Raw genomic sequence first — 24677 nt, 5'->3', positions numbered from 1 at the left:
CAAACTTATTAAATTTACATTTTATGGATAGTTTAATTATACAATGTGCTCTATTATTAGGAATTAACTTAAATGAGGAAACAATTGTCTGGTTATAACTGAATTTTCCTTGTCGTAGCCATATTTGGTCCAAAATAATTTATTTCTGAACATTAGTTTAAAATAAAACTACTGAAATTATATCGAATCTATCTTATTATGTTATAATATAAATCGCTTAATCAAGTAGAGTTTTATAATAAATTAAATTAAAGTAAAAATTGCTATAAGGAACTATAGCCAGTGTTTATGATACCAAGCAAAAAACCAAAGAAAATCGAAAATTTTCGATTTTGATTTTTTCCAAAACCGTCAAACGAGATTTCGTAACAAAAACTGGACCTCTTTAAAGTTTCGCTACCAGTTCGCCAAAGGATCGCTGCCAGTTTATATCATCTTAATCACAAATTCATACTGGCTCTAACTTGTACATATTGATAAACCGTCTAGACAAATTTACGACAAATATTACAACGACATCAACTTTTTTTCAAGATACTAACTTCGTAAGCAGATTTAAAGAATACCACGCCACACGTGCATTAAAAATGTTAATGCACTTGCAAATTAAAAGTGAACAGAAAAAATTATTAAGCGATTCTACAGCAATTCAACCTTCGCATCAATATGTATTAATAAATTATATTTCTTGTTTCCTGGGTTTCAGTCATTTTCAAAATTTTATTTAAATAATTCAAACAAATGTGAGGTTTCTAGACAGTCAAGACCTAAAAGAATCTAATGTTTAACAATTATAGGTTTGTGATGAATTTTAAGTTTGATGATGGCGCTGTTGTCACGCCGAAACGTTATATGAAATAAACGATATAAACATTTTTATTTCACATTTTGACTGAAACCTAGGAAAGAAACAATATAGTAAGAACTACACACAGCCAGGAAAATAAATCAAAATGTATTGATAAAGTGAAGAAAGTTGACTACTGTTTAGGCCCATTTTCATCAAGCGATCTTAAACCAGTTTAACGTCTGAATTCACTAGAATTCTCTGTCTAAAGAATTGTTGTTGTCGGTCGATCGAAAAATAATAAAATACAAATGGCACGTAGGCCAGTTACTTATGTGCTTTGTCTGTCCTGTCTGTAATTGTGTCGCCGATAATCCAACTTCTTGGTGCTTTGCGATTTTATGTCATATAACGCATGCAAATTTCTGCTGGAGATTTTAAGGGTTTCAGCACAACTACAGTACATCCAATTGTACATAGGGTGAGCTCCGCAATAGAGCTGGTATTCTAGCGTTCTGGGTTTTGTGAGATTCCAGACAAAAGGCTGTTTACCTCTCAAAATCCTTCCTCACTCCTCCGCATGCCTTGTTTATTCAATGAATTTTATAAGGATCTGAAAGGACGTCCGCAGGACTCAATTTTCTACTTGTTTAAGTAACTTTTAAAATAGGAAATCTAATAAAAACGTGTATACCATAGCCATAAGCCATACACGAATGCACAAACCGTGCATAAAAAAAGCAAAATCTAAAATTTTAAGGTCAGTTCGAGCAGAAAGTTTGGGTTTGATAACGGGTTATTGACGACATGGACCCAAATGGTTCTTTGATAAGATGATTTTGCGATGAGAGTCGTAATATTTCTCACTTTTGCAACGATGCCAGTGTTTCCAGTTTCTTAAATTGCGTTTCAATAAACGCAGTTTGTGCCAATAAATGTTTCAATAAATGTACTGAAGCGCTGGTGAGAACGGTCCGTCGTTAAACGCATTTAATTTCGGCGTTTCACATAAACTTAGTTTCGTTAAACTGCATTTCGCTTGTTTCTGGTGAAAATCGGCCTTAGACAGGAAAGCAATGCTGCGGATTGTGCCCTCGTTTGGAAGTTGTTTCCCGATCATACATACGTACCTGCCTGTTAAAGAAACCTCAGCGCCAGGCTAAAAAGCTTGTAAAGAGAGGATAATTTTTCTTACTTGTATCGATGGCGGCAGTTCCCATAAACTATAAATCTCATACAAAAATTATAGCGATAGGGTTTCCACCTAATTGTACAATTCTACTTCAGCTAATGGACCAGAATAACTTATACTTAACTAAGCTTTACTTACTCTCGAAAAGGTGTTTTGCTTCAAGTGTTGAAGGTTCAAGATAACATTGCAAACCATTTTAAAAATATTAAGTAACTTAAAATATGGAGCTTTCCTACTTTCAAGTTCCTGGGACGGAGTGTCTTATGACACGTTAAAAAAGATGGGCCGAATTTTTAAATGTTTCAAAATCTGATAAGTACTTAGATAATAATCTCAGAGGATCTTTATTATCTTTATTAAAAGAAAACCCACTTTCAATAAACGGGAGATTTGGTAACAAAATCTGGTGAAGAAAATTTCGTCATACGCTTTCAATAAACGGGAGATTACGTAACAAAATCTGGTAAAGAAAATTTCGTCGAATCGTAAACATGCGGAAGCTGAGCTCATCAAATAGGTCGTAGAATATGAGACTGTTTTCCTAGTGTTTTAGATGAAGAATTCGTTGTCAAAAATCCGACGGTAAAGCATGACCAACCAATAACGAGCGTTAAACCTTGCAAACAAAACAATGGGATTAGAAAAACGAAGCAGTTTAGCAACATTGTTCATATTGGGAATGATGCGAGCGAGTAATGGAAGTTGGCTGAAATGGCTGAAATCACAAGCCAGAATAACAGATATTTTGACATTACCTTAACATTTTTTAAATTACTTAAATATAATATTTTTTTGATAATTGTATTTGTTGCAAATTTTTGTTAAAAAAATCAGGTGTTCAAATTAAATATTGTTACTTAATTTGTTTGCTTTTATTTTAAGAACGATTTATGAATACAAATTTTGCGAGCTTTTCAAGCTATTTTCAAGCTTGAGGATTTCGCTACTCTGTTTCTAGGAGAAACTCTGTTTCTAGAAGCTTCAAGGAGACTCCAGGCTAACGTGGCAGACTTGTGTCTTTAACTATTCTTTTCTGTACTAAATCATGGTAGTTAATTTAGATTATTTAGGTCTCGTCGCTTATATTCGTTCTAATTGGTTATTTGATCCATCACTCAACTCTGCGCATTGACTGATGTAATTAATTCTCAAATACTAACTAATACCTAATTCAAACTTAGATCTAGTATAAAAATCGTTCTATCAATGTTTTTGAAAACCTTTGTACACTTTAGGTATATGTGGTACAAATTTTAGCGTAAAATATTCTTAACTTTTTTTTCATTTCTATTTGTTATACAAAAAAGACGCTTACCAGATTCTAAATAAGTTTTTTTGAGACGTCGGAGAGACTTCTGCAAGAGTCTATTTTACTCGTACAGATTTATACTACAACGCATAATAACAGAAAAGATAATTACTTAATGTTTAAACATTAAGTTCAAAATCAGGAAGGAAAGATTTCAAATGAACTATATTTTCGCACAAGTATCCTAAACTCATATTGTATGTATTTTTAATACTTGAAAGTAATACTAACTTAGTACTTGAAAAAGTTATTCGTAAAAACTATTTTTGGCATTTTCTTTGATTATTTAAAAAATGTACCCTAGCTGGAAATCGCGCGCAAACTATTGTCCCAATATTCTGACATCCGTCCGAACAACTTCCAATAATCTTTTACTTTCATCCATTTAGCACCCGAAACAGCCCTTGAAAAGTGCAAATTTCCTATTCCTGCAGAGATCTCATAAATAGTTTCAAATTTGAACTATCAAACTGTACGCCGTAATCAAAGTTGAATTTAAACTTTGATAATAAATTAAAAACCGCTGTATAAGGTACCATTTTCAAAGCTTCGAGTACGTTGCCATTTTCCTAACACTTTCATTGAGACTTGTAGTGTTTGTTGTATCATGAAAGGGCAAGAATGACCAATTTAAGTGGAATGACTTAATAATTCAAAATTATCAATTTTATTGATTTTCTTCACTCACGATTTATTTTTAATCAAGCCGAATGGGGATATAGAGTTCCACCTTTAGAGAAGGTTATAAATACTCAACATGTGTCGAGTGCCTAGTTCACAGTGAAAATAAAGTCTCAGAAACCATCACAAAAGCTTCAACTAGAAAAAAACTACACCGTGCTAAATGGCACGGTGGATGGATTGAACTAAAAGATGGATTAATTAATTCAGATAAAATTATTATTTTAAACTGCACTGGCCGTAGATTTTTCTAAAACGCTTATCTTTCAGTTTTCCCGTTTCACTATTTACAGAAAAGAGAAGTTGATCTTACGTTTTGCTCTTGCTCCAGTTTATATGCGCTTTTTTATATGGGTAGCCCTCGTGTATATGCGTGTATGTGCTCATTAACTTGCACTTATATTATTCTTACTTTATCTACCTATGGTTTTTCATGCCCCTGGTCATTATGCATTCGAAACATGTTGGTCATCTGACCGTCTTGTACTAAATTGCATTTACTTCAATGAATTGAAGTTCAAATTTAAAGCAGGTAAATTAATGAATTTGAACGTACTTTATGTGCCTTGCCATAGTCGTATGTTCCAACTTTTTAATCTTCAAATTTCTAGCTACTGTTGAAATTCGAAAGAATAATAAAATAATGTTCTAATAGATGTGTGTCTCTACAAAAATACAGTACTGAAAGTTAAATTTGATTTGTTCGAATATTTTCATTGAAAATGTGTCACTTGAGTTGACCGTTTTAGAAAATGTTATTATTTAGACATATTTATGTCTAAAATAAAATTATACTACAGCATAAAATTGCTGATTGCTTTGACTTTTTTAAATTTGATGAATCATCTTATAAAACGATGATAAAAATTACATTAAAAAATACATCGGTTATATTACTTATTGACTCGTGAGCCGAAAAACACATACACACACATAAAATGAAATAAATTATAAAAGAGCAAATAAATAAAATGAAGCAACAATAAAAAGAAAATGCTTTCAATTTCCTGGCGCTTTCCTATACACATTAGGGAATCCAGGGACCACGATTGAGATTTCCGGCCCTTATTGTATTGTCGCTAATTCCGAAATTCGTTTTTCCATGTACGGGAACAGTTTCTTAACTCTAAATAACGTATTAGGTTTCATTTAATCAGACCGTACTTCCAGCGAACAACACTTAAGCGCAATTATCATTCGGTACCCATTAGTACCTCAGATTAAACAGATGCATTTGTTTACGATTTTCTATGGGAGCAACATTGGTTCACAGTCTATATAAAAGTAGGTACTTATGAGGCTGCTTTGCCGGCTCGGTATTCAATTTGATATATATGAGTGTCATTAACAAGAAAATAGCAGGAAAACGGTAGCCATGAATATATTTAATGTTATATTTGTTTAGTTTGCAATAAGCAACAAGCAAATGTCATTAAAATAACAGCGTCGAAATTTTATATTAAAAAATTCATAACAATTTTTGGGGGTAATTACCAGGAAACATAATGAAACATTCATCATGACAACACCGCAAAGGGGGGAGTACGTGATTGTGACATGATAGTAAGAGGGGAATACGATTTGTTGGACAAGTAAATACGGCATTTTCTCGTGTTTTTGGTGATAATAATTAATTAAATTAATAATATTAATAAACTCTTACGCTTAAAAGAAATTGTGCAAAGTGGTTTCATTTGCAGGAAAAGCGGCCTGTATTTTCCTAACCTGTACTGTTTTGCACGATTGTAAACAGGGACCAGTGGCGTGAGTTGTTTTGAATTTATAAGTTTAAAGATAGATTTAGATCCCTATTGAATAGCTATCAAATGCTTAAAAAAATTGCGTTACTTTTATAGAGTTTATAATTTCAATCATATAAAGTAGAGAAAAAGGTCAGAAAATGAGTGAATCTTTCATGTTTAGAATAAATAGATTAATACTGATGTTTACCACGCCTATGACTAGCAGCCAGGCCAGTTGATTTTCCGATTAATTCTACTCTTTGCTCGGTACCTACTTTATCCCTACCACCTCTTTTTCATTGATAAATCGCCGATCGATAGAATTTAATGTTGGTCCGAAACAAATTGGGATTTATGAATGACTAGCTTGGTCTATTTACTAATGTCTTTGATTAGTACGCAGTAACTGACATAAAACTTTAAATAAATCATCGCTCTGAGAAACGAAATTGGCGTCACTCCTTTCAGGAGGTTACGGAGCGGTATAGTGAGAGTCTGGGAAAAATGTCATAAAAACTTTTGACCTTTAAAACACATTTGTAACTTTGCTAATAAGCAGTATTAAGAATATTCTAAAGTAGATTAATTGTTATTTTCCAAACTATGATGTTAGCTAAGCGTTGCAAATAAAACATTGACAAACTTATGTTGAAGTTGTTCAATAGCGTTGTTATAATTATGTATCAAAATGCGTTAAATTTACCTAAATAGAGGAGATTAGAAATAGGTGCAATTTTATACATGAGTAAAGCCTGGACAGTCCTGATTGCTATTTCTGACAATCGAATTGATTCTTGTGAGAAAGTGAAAGTGACCACAACTGAACCGCTAATTGCTGAAGTCGTACTCAAAAGCAACGATTATTAAGATTGAGTAGAGTTTGAAAGAAACAAGTCCTATTAACCATTTAATAGGTCGCGTAGATTTTCGTTGATCTCCAACTTTCGTAGGAACTCCATAAAGCAACTAAGAGTTTGAAGAACGGGTATCGAAACTGTACGGGAACTGCACCATTTAATCAACTTTCGTTCAACAATCAACTAAACAATATTATCAACAATCAAGTTGTGATATGAGATCCAGTTAATTTAATTTAAGTTTAATGTCCAGTATAAATATTTGAAATCTTTTGTCAATGTTGTTCTTATTTCGCCTTCGAACTCAGAGAGATTGCCTTGCTTCCAGCAAATATTTTTACACGTAACATGTGTGTACTGTATTCACCTGTAAAGCTAAATAACAAAACGTAAAATCTCTACAAGTCTCTTTCCTTGACACCTTATTCATGGGTAGGTACAGTACAATCATTACGTTATCAAGTAATGTATTATCACGTGTTTTATTCTCTTGATTTATTGTTTCTTCAATTGGATAACGGATAATTTTTCCCAATATTTTAAACGTTAAATATAGTCATGTCCATCGCTAGTTGGCCAAAACACAATGAATACTAAATCTTGTAAAGAATGCGTTTATTTTTTCAATAACTTACTATGCACACACATATAAAGGGAACCAGCGATATTGGAACCTTATCGGGTCACTTTGAAGTTACTAGTAATCGAAAATTGGAAAACACGAATCATTTAGCAAAGAATACCTTTAAACCTGTGGTGATTTGGCTTTTGAAATGAAATAATTTACCTTGTTGCACTAATTCAAAATATTTGAGGCGTCTATGTTAACTTTTATAATGGTTTCAAAATTCATTAAGTGGCTATTTGAAGTTCTTCAGCTTTTCTACACACGTATTCACACTACTTAGAGCTAAACAAATCCCTTATCTACATTGGTACATAGGAAAGATTCAAGTGTACTGAGTCAGTTACAATCTAAGTAATACCCCGTTCTAAGTAAATATATGTATATAGATTTTTACAAGATCTTTACTTATTGGAAGTTTCTAGGAAGTGGGTTAATGAAAGCTGACTTGAACTTAACGTACTGCTTTAACTGCAATTAAAATTATTAAGGCTGTTTCATGTCACTCCCTTCAGCGTATGAAAGCAGCTAGTGGATTGAATTTTCAAACTGATGCTTAAAAAAATACATTTATTTTTTTGCTTTTTCGAGTCTAGAAACAATTTTTTACTAGTAATAAGTAACTCGAAGTTTTTTCGAGTCTCGAAACAATTTTTTACTGGTAATTGCTGATGCGTCTGTTGAATATGACAACTGATTGTGCAAAAAACACGTTAGCGCTCTTAAATCTTTAGCCATTAAGAGCCATTAATTGACTTTGAGAATACAAAGCACCCTCTATATCTGTCTCAAATCCACTCATTAGCAAAACGTGCTTACTTTCATCAACATTTCGCGATCCTATCAGCATTCATTAAAAGATCAACTTCCTTCTAAATTTTACTCTAAACTAAAGTTTATTTCTGGCAATACCTATCTAAGTTTAGTAGTAAGTGAACAATTATCGTCTAAGAAGGATTACGCTGATTAATTAATAGTAAATACATAAAGTTAATAACAAATCTCTAAGTTAACCAGAATCATAATAATTACCAAAGTTCTCCGACTAGCCCTATTATTATTTGGTGCTATACTAACGCTATAATACTCTGGTGTTCCCAAATAAGAACTATAAACCTATTTACTGGGACGAAGAGCAATACCTAGAGTTTACTAATGATGTAGCTAATATGATATTTACAATTAGACAGTAAATTCCAGGTATCAAAATGTATGGTTATTACAAAGGCTACGAGTTCTAAAGCTTTTAAATTGAAAGGTGTAGGCTTTATAAGTGGACATGTGGTTTCGTTTATTTATAGCATGCTAAAACCACTTTGGATAATTTTTGATCAGATTATACAAAACAGAGCAGCTAAAAATGTAATGATAATTGGTTATTTATGGCAATATAGTAGGTAGGAACTGTTTGATGAATGTAAGTGAAATCCGCCTCTGGAATATTAATTACACGACAAACAATTAACTTATGCATGAAGCGTCAGTGCTAATGTTAGGTAATGAGGATTTATTTTTATTTAATCGAGAACACACAAATAGTAAACTTGTAGGAATTAATAGCATATTTTAATAAATTTAGAACTATACTTTCTACAAGTTTTCTGATGGAACAGCCGAAACTTAACTGACAGTTAAGGGGGCTAAATATTGCCCTTGCTCTATCGATAGATAGAAAACTAGTACACCTTTACTTAATTTTAAAATTTTATATTGAAGTGACTCGAGATATTTGATCTTCTAATACTTCTGGATCGCCAGGAAGCAAGCAACAATTTGGTTGTTTTAAAAGAAACACCCCGTACCCTTTTTCAGTTTCGATCGCTTGTTCAATTTCTAGGGAAATCTGTATAATACAACTAACTGTATTGAGTAAGTAGAGTTATTGGACGGTCAATAAGGGCAAGCAGTAATAAAGTTAGTGGTATTTTGACACATACGCCTGCGTAATTGAGTCTAGAAATAACGAATCCCTTAATCAGGATACTGTTCTGTGGTATTTGTGAAGAGATACTGTACGATTTATTTCTACCTTAGTTGACATTCTTAAAGTCCGCTTACAAGTTATTTGAATAAAAAACTCCAGTTTCAAATGCACGTTTTCTTTTTCAGTCAGAGGAGTCTCTTCAAAATGAGCGAAAATAAGAATACCCGGTTAACGTTCACTTACGAGGATGATGTCAACTTACTAAAGACATTTTTAAATCCAATTATCAACCCCCAGGGATGGGAAATAATCCAAAAACACGTTGCGTTTATTAGTGGAAAAAACGTTTTAATAAGAACGTTGAAGTAACATGTTTTGTTACTAATTGAAAGTTGGCAGAAAAAATTGAAAATAGACGAAATTAGGTAAGATAAATTATCTATATATATAAAATTCTCGTGTCACAGTTTTAGTTACCAAACTCCTCCGAAACGGCTTGACCAATTTTGATGAAATTTTGTATGTATATTCAGTAGGTCTGAGAATAGAATATCTATTTATTATACCCCTAAGTGATATGGGTGCTGCCATAAACCCCTATCTTTTAATAGCTATATTAGTAATTCAATAAATTTAAAATAAAATAAAAAAAATCTCAAATGGGCAAACCGCCCACACGAGATGAAAAAAAACCCTAGGAATAATTTATATGGCAATACAACGTTTGCCGGGTCAGCTAGTTTTATTATATAACACGCTTACTATCTTTTTATATGTATATTCTTTTTATCTTGAGGTCAGGAATTGATCAGCCTCAAAGCGAGGGTGACGATCTATTGCAGGAAGTGCATTCCATATTCAACGAAACCAATTATGATTTCAAAGACAAAAGCAAGGGGTCATTGTTAAAGAACAGGAATCTTCCAATTTAGGGAAGACAGTAAGAGGTGACTTAGGTACCCGTTGATGAGAAACCGATAGCTAAGTTTTATGTCTTCATCGGTCATTTGTTGTCTTAATATTGTCCAAAATTAAGTATTAAATTTAATTTTCACTTGCTGCGCCCATGAGTCCGGCTCCTAGATGTAACAATTACGAGGAAATGCTCCAACCGCTCCAAAATCCAACAAAAAAGGTAAATATTCCAGACAACAACGTAAAATTAATTACATTATTTAGGGTTAAGCACAGAAGTTTGGTTAGACACTTTTAATACTGAGTGAAATGCAAAGCAGTGAGCTAGACAGTCCAATAACTATCATTTCGCCAAAGAAATAAAGCTAATGCAGTATTAAAATAAGGATTAACCTTATTACTGCATGACAGTATTTATAATTTCCAATAACTCGCTATTCTGATAAGAATATTCTCACGAAATTTAACTTTTTATTTATTTGCCAATTTTTAAACACGTTTTACATTATTCATATCTGCGTAAATTTTCCTTCAATTAACTTATATTTTGCTAAAATCAAATTATGCAAAAGGGTTAGAAACTTGCAACCAGTTTCTTTCTTTAGATCCAGATTTTAATACATTAGATTAAAATTAATTTCTAGTCAACCAAGCGCATAGTTTTAAATTTGTACCTTTCCTGCTATAAATATCTTTATATCGATGGAGCAAACTCATTATGAAATTCATTTCGTATATCTTTTTTAATTTGATTAATCCAACACTTAGTACTCCAGGGTACTTGAAAAAGGGTAACTTTTTATGTATATTTAAAGAGAATAATAAACTAAATTTAGCTATTATTATTTTGCTTATACTTATATTGCCAATGGAGGAATAAACATAAAAACCCCAACATGTACGTTTCGCAAACCCTCCTATTTTTTCAGTAATTCCATTTCGAAATATCGACAACATCCAGAAACGTGTCACCTTGTTTGGTTTCTGGATCAAATAGCTTTATAAAAATGGATTGTCTGCCTACTTTCCACACGGAATATGCCGTAAAGTATCGAGAGGCATTTATGTGAGCTTTTTTGTGTAGTGGTATTTCAGAGCCCATCTTTCGCCTCGCTACCGAGAGAAATTGAAAAATGTGTAACTTGAGTAAGTTTTGAAAAAGTAAAACTGTGGACTGTTTTTCCGACAAAATATAAATTAGGAATTTTCAATCGAATTTTGTTATACTTTGGTAAGAAGTGCACAAATACACAAGTTTCAAAACACAAATGGAATTAGATTGTTCGAGATATACAGAATAGTTTCAATGCACTGCATAATTGTACTTCTAGGCACCGTGAATAAGCACAAATGTGCCAAGAAAATGATATTACAATAATGTAGATGGATTAGTATCGCGTTAGAACAATATGGTCTATACGGAAGACATTACCAATCTTGAGGTGTGTTAATTTCAGGCAGTCCCAGAGCCGGTTTCGGGACTAGTAATCAGAGTTGATAGTCTCGAATCGGTTCTGATTAGCCAAATTCAAAAGAAGATCAGCTTGATCAGTCAGAAACTGAACTCTGGGGGTTGCTGAGAGCTGATAGTGTCGCTGTTTGCGTGAGGAGCTTACCGCTTTTATAAAGAAAATTCACAAGCTTCATTGCTGGATTTCTAAACTTTAAATTAGAATTAAAACATTCCATTTTAATAGCACCATTATGGGTACATTCGACATGTATTTGTCTTTCAAAACCACTTGCAAAATCAATGGAAAATATTGTTTGTTCTAGAGTTCTCCAGAAAACACTCTTTTATATGGTTACGAATGTGTTTACAAAAATTTTAGATGTGGAATAAATGCGATTTCACATAAGACTTTTCCATCTCAGATACACAAAGCGCTTACAATGTAACAAAACACGAAAACATTTGAAAGAAAGTTTCTTTATTTATTATCAGCGTTCATTTTAGCAGAGATTGAAAACATTTTTCTCTAGTGAACCTTTTGAGTGAAATAATAAAGGTGAGACAGGTAGTTTCATCTTGAATAATTATACACTTAAAATTTTTATTATTATGACCATGTGCATTTAATGGACTATTTTTATACGGCAATGAAAGTTTTTGACAAACACAATTTTATCAAGAAGTGTGTTTTGTCGCGACACCTCGATGCTGCGAACTCCATGTGCTTGAACATAATAATATAGCGAGCATTATTTTCTCTTTCTCTAAAGAAATGTGGTAAAAATGAGCCGAACTAAGTCTTTCCATAATTGAAGGGTCTGGTTAAAAGAACCTACGATCTGAATATTTATCTCATTACATAACTCAGAATTATTAAATTTTAATAATATGTAATATATTCTAGAGAATGCATCATATATTTTACTGAGTGATATATATACGTTACATTTCTGAGATTTAAAAGGAGGTACCGACTCGTTTACTCATTTTAATTGTAATTTGTTAAGATGTTTTTAATGCGGCTTTCACCCTCTTCAATGTACGATAAATAATGTTTTTTCCAATATTCCATCTTAGTAAATAGATGCAGAATTTAAAATCCAAAAAGCATGCTTAACGTCGATTCGAAACCTGATTTTTCACCTGAACTTTAAAATACTAAGCAACCACAAAAAAGCTCCAAATAGATTCCTCATGGTACTTGCCGAACTTTACGACATAATATCCTATAATAATATACAATGTGACCAATTAAGACCGCAACACTATCATAAAATCCATAATATTCGTTCAATATTGACAAACTTATTTGGATTGCAGACCGACAGGCCTACTTTTTTACATTAAATTTTATACAAAAAAGTAATCATGTCGACTTTTTACATTCAATTTTATGCAAAAAGTAATCATGTAAAAAAGATAAATTTGGTACTTGCTTCTGAATATGCCGAACTTTATTAAAACAATCTCACTCATTAATAAATATTACGGTAACAGAATTATAGGCCATATTTTTGTTATGAATTTATTTCGTGGTTTTGCAACTTGACACTTTAATCCATCCTTTCATCCCTTTGACTCTTTAAAATCCCGTTTTATTATGCAAAAAAAATGGTCAAGATTGGACGCTTAACCAAAATTTTATGAAGGTGTTCCTATTTTAAAAGGCTCAATCATACAGAGTGATCGGATCTGAAATTAAACAGTATAATTTAAGTGCAATTTTTACGACAAATATAGGATATACAAGGCCATAAACGATTGGTTTACGAGATATAGCTATCTTTCAATACCTATTAATTTTGTTTACAATATTCCTGATATCACTTAAACCAATGTTAATTTAAACTTTTGGAACCCATGTTCTTGCAAAATGTTATAATATTGCTTTCTTGATTCCCTGGTGGAAAGTACGCACTTTCGCCACTGTTTTCGATGGCGAAAGAATCACTTTTACCCATTACAAATTTTCTTCGTCCCGTGTGGAAAGTACTAACTTTCGCCACGCACGCTGACAGCTTGACTGTTTGTCACTGACTGTCAGCTGATTGTTTTGACAACATTTTCAAAGCCGTTTTTTCAAAACCTTATGCTTTTCCCGCCTTGTTTCCACCGAGAATCAAGGAAAATAGTATACGGTACGCGAGACGAAAGTGGAAGACCCGCCACTGCGTGCATGTCACCTTCAAGCAGTGCTTCGTCTCTTGTACCGTACTATACTATTGTTGTCCTATTATAAGTTCCCTGTGAGATGTTTATTGGCATCACAGTTCATATAATCATTAACCACCGGTTCACCTGCAGGTTTGATTCGCATTTAAAAAAATAGGGTCCTATAAACCAAGACGTTTGATCTTTAAAAGGGGACTAGATAAAGAAAAAAACAGATTTTGTTTTGACAAAAAATCCCTCGGGCATATATTGTACAAGTGGCGCCCACTTGTACAATATGTTTACATTTAAAGTCATCAGTGAGTTCTATGTATTAGAGATAGCCATTCAAGTTTCAGTTTCCGACTTTACTGCAAAAGAAACAATGGGAAAGAAGTATCTTTCTTCGATCTGTAACAAGAGGTGCTACTACTTCCGTAAGAATATAATGCCGCAATGGTTAAAATGCTACAAATTTTGAGCCGCGATTAAGATAACGAAGAAGGTCGTGCAAAGTGGGTAATACATTTTTCAATTTTTTTTTTAATATATAGAAAGTAAATTTTCTGCTGAAATTTCTGTACAGAAAATCTCAAAATGTTGATGAAATCAGTTCCTGGAGTGACAACACGATGAAGATGCGCTCTTTGCATTTCAGCCGCATGTTGAGTTTTAGTCTCTCATTTAAATTGGCATTCATGCATCTCTGTGGCAAGTAATGAACGTTAAAATGAACGGAAACTTTGAAGCTTATCTCAGTTAGTTAAGTAGACTTGTATTGGACATGATTCTAAGTGAAACCAATCGATATATCTATAAACAAATTATTGCAGGAATAACTAACAAATCGTTTAGCACAGGCTCATATATGTACGCTTGTATAACCATCAATAAAAAAAATGCATGTGTTCATATGACTGAGGATTACTTGCGTAGAACGCTACTTTACAGAAATGCTATTTCAAAATATATGGAGGGACATAAATTCTAGTTACTTTTTTGCTTGCTCCATTTGGCAAATGCCGAAGCGTGCCCTTCCAGGAAGAAATTCCCAAAACTCAAAGTGCTGTTGATTGGATAAATGCAAATTCCTTTCAGCACATTATTCTAGAAGGGTGTGTATCACCAAGAAAAGCCGAAAGAATAGTTACGGAAATAATAAATCCGTTAGCTGATTGCGAACGAACACTTTTCACTATCAATGCGTAAAAACAAATGCCGGTACCTCTTGTCGAAACTATTCGAAAGAAATCAACCGACTTTGTAAATAATTTTGCTACCAATCTGAAGCACACCGGTGCAATTAAACTACTGAAAACGCAACAAGGATAACCTGTGTTCCAAAGGATTTAAAAACATTCTCCTTACGCGCTTAATTTTTTTGATTTAAATTGCTGCAGAAAAAAATTTGTCGGATGGCTTGAAGTGTAGTTTGTGTTTTGACTTTGTTTCTAATTCAAATAAATCATTTCGTAATACTTTTGCGTGATTTCATAATTTGGAAAACGATGACCGATTTCAACAAAATATCACACAAAAACATTTCTAAATGGAATAGATTATTCAAAGTTTTTCGAATAAAATACCAGTGACTCTCCACAAGAGACATTGGACGCGTATAAGTGTGCAGATTGTTGCACCCATTTAGCATAACAACAAATGCAGAGCATAATAAGTTGACTATTATTTCAAATTGAGAAGAAACAACTTTTAATCGCTTGAAGTTACAGAGAAAAAACTTTCGGGATCCTGTATTGCATAAACGCAACTTTTGTAGACTTATGTTACAGATGTAAATACTATTTTTGTCGTAGAACATGCCCTCAAAAATATGCATCTTAATTTCAGATCAACCGGTTTATGTAAGTACAATATTTACCTATTAAATTAGCCTCCAACTATTTACCGTACCTACTTCGTTAAATTCGCCAACAATAAAGAAATATTAATTTAAATAATTATTTTATTCCTCAATTTGTAGGTCAGCCGCACCCTTTATGACCGTCCCTGACTCAGTTGCTTACTACGGCGGTTCCACTTACAATTAAATGTTAAGCATTCTTCAAAAATTGCACACAATGGCAACTAAATTCATTAAAACTGCTGAGTCAGTTGTATCTGACTATGCTCATCATCAACAAAGAAGTGAATTCTGATAATGAAGAAACAATTTTTAGCTGCTCTTATTATTTTCTCCATACGTGGTCATTATATTAATACTAGAATTAACTAAAGAAAATATATTAATATACTTCATAGTTAAGATAAGATGAAGTGAAGTGATTGAAATTCTAAATTAAACTCACCATTCAAGTTTCATGTTTGGGTAAAGTGTTACAGCCATTTTTGTGTTCAGACGTTGCCCAATAAACTTCTGAAAAAAAACACTGTTTTAATTATGTTATTCATCTGATATCACAATTGATAGGCATCTTAGGTGGGACAAACATGTTACACGAATCGCTAACGGTGGCCGAATACTTATTTATAGGATTTTCACTTTAAGGCATATCTTGCAAGCAAGAAAAATTAGCTGATCGAAGATATGAAGTAGAGAATGAAAATTATATATAAAAGTGAATCACAACCTACAGCCCTGTTTTATTCTGAAGATGTTCCAAATGTTAGGACATTGCACAGTATTCCTGTGTGCCTGTTGGCTTATACCAGGCCATATTCTATTAGAACTATATAACTTCTATAGCCCTCCAAATTACCGTAACCAACTATGTACATTACACTATTCCTACAGACTGTTTAGATTGCAGTGGCAAGAAAAAAGACTTTCAAAACATTAAAACTAGTGCAGCCAGGACCTCATCAAGAGGCTACAAAATCTATCAAAACCAACAGATCCTAAAATTCTGCATAAGGGTTAGAGAAGGGGATGGGGAAAAGTGACCATGTTATAAAGCTGGAATGCAATTGCAAAGTCAGACAAGCAGATGCACAAGATATTAACATACATTTTCGTAAGGCAGTTTATAACTAACAGAAAGAAAGACTACAATAGATAATCAAGTACTGCTACAGCACAAGTTCAATCTTTCGAAGCTTAAGTCAAAGAAGAAAGCTTTTAAAGACGTAGAGGAAAAGGGGAAGTTATGGTTTAAATCACAAGTAACCGAACAGAAGAAATGTATTTAATTGACCATTAGAACAATAATAAAACAAAACATTTGTCTGTATTGATTCATGATCATGATTGTATTGACTATGCACGGAACAACTACAAAAATGGCCAGCTTGCACATCCAGACCAATTTGATTCTTACATTAAACGAAGTTTTAATGCGAAAGGCAGAAAATTCTACCTAGTTCTACATTGCTTTTGACCGAGCTTCAAACGGCATAAAAGCTCTAAAACTGAGTTCCAGTTCGGGGCCATAAAATGTTTTTAATATTTTGGTTAAATTAAGAGAACCTCTCCCGGTCATCCGAAGCAACGTTATGAGGACTGGCCATTTTCCACAGCGGAACTGGAGGAAAGTTGCCGGGACGACAATCTATAAAAAGGGAAATCAGCAGTTGACAATAAGTTATGCACCAATCATCAATCAATGTAACGCTCATCATTACTAACAAGGTTAAACCAATGTGAGAAAGCATTTGTTAATAAACCTATGGAGTACCTAATCTGCGAATTAGAAGACTACGGAGTCCGGAAAAATAGCTTATTTTAATTACGAGTTTCCTTTCGGGAAGCAGTTTTCAGGTTCGACTAGGAATTTAGTTTTCACATGATGATAGAGTGCACAGCGGCGTGCAGCTCGGATTATTATTAATTGGTCACTCTGTTATTTATTGCTTGTCTGAGGTACCTTTTTATAATAGACTAATGACCAACTACTACTTGTCGTTTGTAGGCTAAACGAATGTTTATCACACTTAATATTATTCTTCTTGGAGTGTCTGGGTTCAGACGTAGGCTATCATCATGTTGACCATGCTGCAAAATGTATCTCTGCCTGCTGCTATTATGAAGAGGTCTTCCACTTGTAGATCGGTCCAGTGTCTAATGTTGCACAGCGAGGACAGTTTCTCTCGACCAGTCCATCTCTTTCCCCTACCTTGCCTGTATTATGAGTCGAAGCAAGTGATATTTTGGACCTCTGATAATAGGACCAAAGTACTTGGTGTTTCGCCACTTGATGGTTTACAGATGCTCCCTCTCCGCGTCAATCATTCTAAGCACGTCTTCAATGCAGGTTCGTGTAATCCAAGACATCTACAGGATTCGACGGCAACACTTCAATTCAACGGCCTCAAATTTATTAATGGGGGCAGCCTTCAACGGCCACGTCTCGCAGGCGTAAACTTATGTGGATCACACGTAGCCCTTTAAGATATTTTTCGTCGATTAATAGAGATTTACATTGCACAGAACTGAAGGTGAAATTCAAAAATCATTAAATTGGAAGAATTTACAGCAACATAACGAGAACGTGACAAAAAATAGGTTTGTCCTATCAAAAATTATAAACTGCCTTAAAATTTGCGGAGCATTTGAATTGGCACTACGAGGTCATGACGAATCTGATTCCTTGCAAAATCCTGGCAAATTTCGGGGATTGATCAATTTTGCGCCTGAACTTGATTCAACTTTGGGTTAGTTTGGGAATTTGAAAGGGTTAGTTTGGGAATTGTTTAGAAATTTAAAAAGTTTCGGTTTTGGCTGTTATTGCTGATGAAACGACGGACGTGTCTGCAAAAATTCAACTAGTGGTCATTTTAAGATATACAGTCTCGTAAGCAGATGTTCAAAAGGGTACTGCGATATTCTTTGGACCAAAAGAAGATGATCTGACCTAACTTTTATTAACAAAAAAATTCTGGCTCCTCTGCTATTGATGGTGAAAGTTCTTCAAAAAATTTATCTTTTTTGAAATATTGGGAAAATGGTACGACATATTTTAGTGAAACTCGCTGTGAATTTGTTGTTATGTAAGACTCATATTTTGATAAAACAATCGAGTTCAGCCGTTTTGGACAAGTGGTGAATTCTTGAGTGTCCTGGTACAAAAACTACCAGAACTTTTTAGTTGGAAGATGAAATCCCCTCATTTTTTTAGGTTGATCCACTAATTATTTATTCACAATTTTGTGCTCTTTGTAAAATCTTGCGGTATTCATAGTTTTTGCGAAAAAATATATTTCTGTTTTCTTGCCACTTAACAATGTTAGATATTAACTGCAAGTATCGTGATACGAGGCATAAAATCATAGTCATTCAATCTCACAAATTCGTTTTGAATGACCTTTTCTAATGAAGAATTGACCGACATGTACTGGGAAGTACTTAGTACAAAAAAGTGCAGTAAATGTCTAGCATTGCTAAGTGGCTAGAAAACCGACATTTTTTTTTTCACAAAAACTATCAATGCTTCAAGATTTTACAAATAGCACAAAATTGTGAATAAATGATTGGTGCATCAACCTAAAAAAAATGAGTTGATTTCATCCTCCAGCTAAAAAGTTCTGGTAGTTTTTGTCGACCATACTCAAGAATTCACAACTCGTCCAAAGCGGCTAAACTCGATTGATTCATCAAAATATGAGTCTTACATAAAAACAAATTTACAGCGAGTTTCGCTAAAATACATCGACCATTCTCCCGATATTTCAAAAAAGATAAATTTTTTGAAGAACTTTGACCATCAATAGTATGCAATGTAGCAGTAGTATGCAATGCAATAGTATCCAATGCAGGAGTTCAGGCAAAAATTAAACAAAAATATCCTCTTTGCCCATTTTGTACACTGTTATGCCCATCAATTAAATTTGATTTCGTCCAAAGCAGCTTCTGCAAACGCTCAAGTACGGGTTTTTTTTTGGAAAGTTGCAAGATTTTCCTGGATTTTTCAGTAATTCTCCGCAACGTGTAGAAATACTAAATAAAATTGTGCGAAGAAAAATACCTCATGGCCCTGCAACTCGTTGGAATTTTAACATTCGTACCATTAATGTTGTGTTTGAACCCAGAGAGTCACTGATTGAGTGTATGGAAGAAATAGTGGAAACTGTTACTCAAGCAACCGTCTGCAGGGCCGCTGACTCTATTGAACGTACTTTACAAGAACCAGGATTCGTTTTTTGGCTTATATTTTTCAACCAAATCATGCTACATGTGGATATTTTACTCAATCAATTGCAAAAAAGGAAAACAGATCCAACACAGGTCATGCATGCCATTGATAATTTTGAACAGAGAATTGTTCATATCCGAAATACAATTGACGATATTGTTAACGAAGTTTCAAATATATGCACTGAACCACCACCAACTAAAGGAAAACGATTCCGGAAGTAGCAAATTCAATAACGGTGTTGCAGCATTAGACGTTTGTGACATAATTACAATTTTCGTCAAATAACACGTCAATAACAACTGAACAATTTGGAGAGTATTGTGGCAAGTTTCTTGAAGACAATTTGACATCTGTTTAACTTATCCACATATTGAATAAGAACGACTCTGCACGGAATTGTCGGTTATTTATTCCAGAAGCGACTGTAGGGAAATAAATGGCGCGTTACCCCTCCTAAAATTTTTGATAAAAAATATCTTAGATGAAACAATGAGTGAAACAAAAAGATGTTAGAAACAGTTGTAACAGCCCCAATGACCGACCACAGCAGATGCCGAGCGTTGCTCCTCAACCTTAAAACGGATTAAGACCATCCTCCGCAACTCTATGACCGAAGATCGGTTATCAGCTCTATCCATGACTTCTATCGAAAAGACGTTTATTTCTGAAAGCGACAAGTTTAATGAGATGGTGATCGACAAATTTTCAACTAGAAAGGATCAAAGAATTGAACTGTTATATAAAAATAGATTAATTTAGACTTTACTGTTGCATAATATTTAAAAAATATATTAGGTATTCGAAAACGATTTAAAATTTCAGTGAACTTCTTTTGCAGAACACCCGCTACACATCAGTCCACGAGCCGCTACTGCGTATAGGTACGTTTGTTTTATTGCACCCTTAGATTTTTAAAAATCATTAGCAGAAAATAGCTTACAAAGTCAATTCATAAGATGCTAGTTAACATAACATATTGAATGGTATACTATATACAAACGTTTTATTACATGTGTTAGTCCGAACATAATCTAAATTCACACATGCAATAAAAATATTTTCTTCAAAATGTGCAAGAAAGTGTTGTTGAAAACAAACGAATTCCTGAATTTAGAGCACATTTAAAAAATGCCAACCGAGTTGAATTAAGTTAGTGCCTAACTCAATTTATAAAGTTTGAAACATTTATTTTCCATAATTGGAAAATATTCCATCGTTGGGCTCTCAGAGATTCTTTATTCTCGTATTCGCAAGCTCGAATATTGAAATACCTGGAGGTTCTAGTTTCTTTTATCTCATTTTACGGCATGTGAAAGAAATTTTTCTATATAGTCTGAAATAAATGCAACGCTTTTACACAACTTGTCCGCAGAAACTAATTTTCTCTCCGAATCTGGCTGCTTCCTGTACCAGATAAGACTCGCTTCCTACACCCAGGTAATTTTATTGAGTTTGCTATTCGTTACTGATAACAGCCGGAACGCTTGTTTAAAGTTCCGTTCAATTTTTGCATTTGCAGGTAGAGAATATTCAGACGTAAACTACAAACATGTGTTTTCGAACTTTAGTTGAAAGTTATATAAAATTATATGTATAATAAACATTGCTTGGTTTGTCTCTAAATTTTTTCAAATTTCTAATACCATTAAAACTTTCATAAGTGAAACTTGTGTAAATCTAATAGAATTATATATCTCTATGTACAAAATCTAATAGAAAACGTTAAAATGTGTGATCATCTCAGATCTAAGATATATAATACTTTCCCAACAAAGATGCAACATTATATTAAATTGTAAGAGCATTGCATTATAAATTTATACAAATTATTTTAATTGTTTAAACTGTTTCAATTACTTCATTATATTAAGTAGTTAAATATGATAACATTAGAGAGATATGGAACGAGTATTGCAGCTATGCCACTAATAAGGTTTGTGCCTGCCGTTATTTGTGCACACTTGGCACGATTTAAGTTTTATTTTACTTCGGTGATTTTGTGACACCTTCGGGAATCCACCACTTTTCAAACATATGAGTAATTCCATAATCCATTGATTAAGCCCTTTTAGAATAAAATATATTGCGTATACGCTTTCGAATAATTTATTTCACGCCGGCAAAGAAATACTAGGTGGGTAATAGTAACACATTTTAAGGGTTATAAATTGAAATTAAATCCCAACAAGACCTTATCTTGCCGCTTCCCATAACACTGCTATGAAAAGGAAATAGTGTCTACTGTCTGAATTAAATCAGTTACAGCCTACTATTAGTGAACGGGCACTAAACCTTCTTCTTTTATATCTCCCTATTTAACTAAATGGAAGGCAGTATATTCGCGGTTCTATTATTTCCTTCAATGAAGTTAAAAATTGGGCTGATTATTTATTATGACTAGTGTGATTACACACTAGTGTAACTGAGTAGGTATCTGGTACACAAACCATATATTTTACTAGTTTTACGCATTCATCTAGTGCAGCCAAAATATCAAAAAGAAAAAGAGTTTATATTAATGGCAGTAGGGTGTTCATTATAGACAATTGTTTTTCACATACAAAATTAACACCAAGACAGATGATATTAATATACAACTTCAACTGAAATTGCAGATGGCTATATCAGTGCAATAAATCGGAACATTTAACATTGACAGGATTCCGAATGCTTCCTTGGCTGTAACTTGCCTAAATCACCATGTCTTCCGCCTTTTCTAAATTAAGCGCCCTGGTTGGTTAATAATGGCTTTGAAGCCACAGTCTATATAAGTATATTAAAACAATATAAAAAACTACAATCCACTTTACAGTCAGGCATTGTATAACACAACCAACGCAAGATTTAATGTATATTAAATAAATCTCGAAACTTGTATAGCGTCGGCTCAAAACGCATCATTACAACAGTTGCCTCAATCAACTTTACATCGTATTACAAACTAAACATTTCTATTTCGGCCAGAACTTACAAGATAATTATAGCAGTTCCACATGTTAACAGAAAGAAGAAAATGAGAGCAAACAGATAACCAAAATGCTTCGCCTATAAGCGGACTATTCAAATGAAAAAAGCGAATACTATAAAAACGATAAGTAGAAATAACCCAGAAATTGTGGTATTTATGAGCCAGAGTGAATATTTCGGAATAGTGGACGTGATAAAAGGGTACAAGCATGTGAGCTGCAAAATTTTAATGTACTGGGACCTTACGTACAGTATCGTGTAGAGCAGTATCATGCTTCATTCTCATGCATATCCAGTTCAGTGTTACACGTGTTTCGGATCACTTTGATTTCTATTAGTTTGCACAATGTGTAGTGAATACAAAACTGAAATAAGTATATTTGAACTTCAACTGCTTCTAAGATAAAAACAGGAAAAAAATCCGATCCAAATTGAAAATAAGTAAAAGCAAAAATAGCATATGCGTTTGCATTTCCCAAAAAAATATACGGCAAAATATAATTAAACAATCAGGCGCAAGAACGTACGACATCCTAAGGTAGTATGACGTTCATTTGCTAAAAGCCTAGAAAACGATTCACAATAAGACAATTGGATTAACATCGAGAACGCGAGAAAAAAACGTAACTCCTTTTGGTTAATAAATATAGTACAATCTCTCTCATCAAGCACTACTAAAAACCAGAGAGTGTCAGATTATTGAAATGTTCGGATTACTGGATTATAGAGAAAAAATAATGTATGTATGTACATATTTGTGTTCTTGTTCGACAGGTTTTATTGTAACGGTAACATATCTCAAAATTAACATGTAATTACATACATAGTTTTAAAATATGTTATCCTTAAATGATATCTGCTTTTGTGCAACTTTGGCACTAAAATATAAAATAAATAAAATATACGGTTTATATGCGAAAATGTTTAAAAAATCATTTTTATTTAAAAATGAATTAACATTTAAGAGTAAATTTTTTTACAGATGCTTTTTACTGATTCTAGTTCTTCGTGCGTTTATGATAGCACCCGCTTTAGAAAATAATCACTCGCTATTATAATAATAATAAGTACATTTTGGTACCACCAAAAAATAATTAAAAAAAAAATGTCGACCTTACAAAGTTTGTTACTGTTCAAATAACTTTCATTTCATCTCGGACTGAATTTATATTTAAAAATGGCCAGCTTGGTTAAATGCAGGTGCACATTCTGTTTAAAACGTTTGTTATTTTACATTTCAATTGTGTGATTGACAACCTTGATTATTGTGTTTATCACTTTTCGTTTATAAGAATTACTGTTCAGTTCTCCAGAATTCATAATAGTTCAGATATGGATCAGATATTAATTCAGAATTTTTAGTCTGTAAGTATTTAGTTTTCTGACGTTCTCTAATAGATCTTAAAAAAGGATGTCTCTCATTCATAAACTTAGCTCGAGATGTATATGCCTATAATCAGCAAACTAAGCAGAATGTACACTTGCATATGAGCTATGACCAAATTTAGAGTTCAAGACATAAATTCCATAACAGTTGAAATGTAAAATAATAAACGTTGTAAACAGAAGGTACACCTGCATTTAAGCAAGCTTGCCATTTCTAGATATAAATTCAGTCACAAGATGAAATGACAGTTAGTTATATAGGCGTTGTAAGGTCGACATATTTTTTAGTGGTACCAAAATTAACTCGGGTAATACTTCGAACTCAGTAAAAAGCATCTGCAAAAAAAATTATTTTTAAACGTTAATTCATTTTAAACATTTTTGTTAAAGGTTGAAACATTTTTGCAAATTAGGCGTATATTTTATTTAATCAGTTCTTTTGTTCTTTAAGCAGGTACTTCTGACCCATGTTTTGCTTTTGATTTTAGAATATTTTATTTTATTTAAGAGCTTTAGTTAATAATTATTCTTTCTACCATTCTACCATCATCATCAAATTTTAAATGTATCATGTTCCGTTTGGAACCGCAATTTGAAAC

At 33.1% G+C, this 24677-nt stretch overlaps 1 protein-coding gene across 3 annotated transcripts in view; it reads right to left on the bottom strand.

Moving 5' to 3' along the window:
• The window catches only part of LOC109540373 (RNA-binding protein Musashi homolog 2), a 220508-nt gene that overhangs the window by 104278 nt on the left and 91553 nt on the right, over nucleotides 1-24677 (bottom strand). For 2 of the 3 annotated variants that reach the window (XM_048661741.1, XM_048661742.1), the window contains one exon: nucleotides 15943-16010. In XM_048661741.1, the coding sequence (XP_048517698.1) occupies nucleotides 15943-15980 (38 nt within the window). In that variant the 5' untranslated portion in view covers nucleotides 15981-16010. Of the gene's footprint in view, nucleotides 1-15942; nucleotides 16012-24677 lie in introns of those variants that run through there. The other variant, XM_048661738.1, reaches the window with a different exon arrangement.

This window comes from Dendroctonus ponderosae, unplaced genomic scaffold (assembly GCF_020466585.1).
Source record: "Dendroctonus ponderosae isolate FM_Combo_2020 unplaced genomic scaffold, Dpon_F_20191213v2 Dpon_F_20191213_1, whole genome shotgun sequence".
Lineage (NCBI taxonomy): Eukaryota > Metazoa > Arthropoda > Insecta > Coleoptera > Curculionidae > Dendroctonus > Dendroctonus ponderosae.
This window is presented reverse-complemented; position numbering and strand designations above follow the sequence as displayed.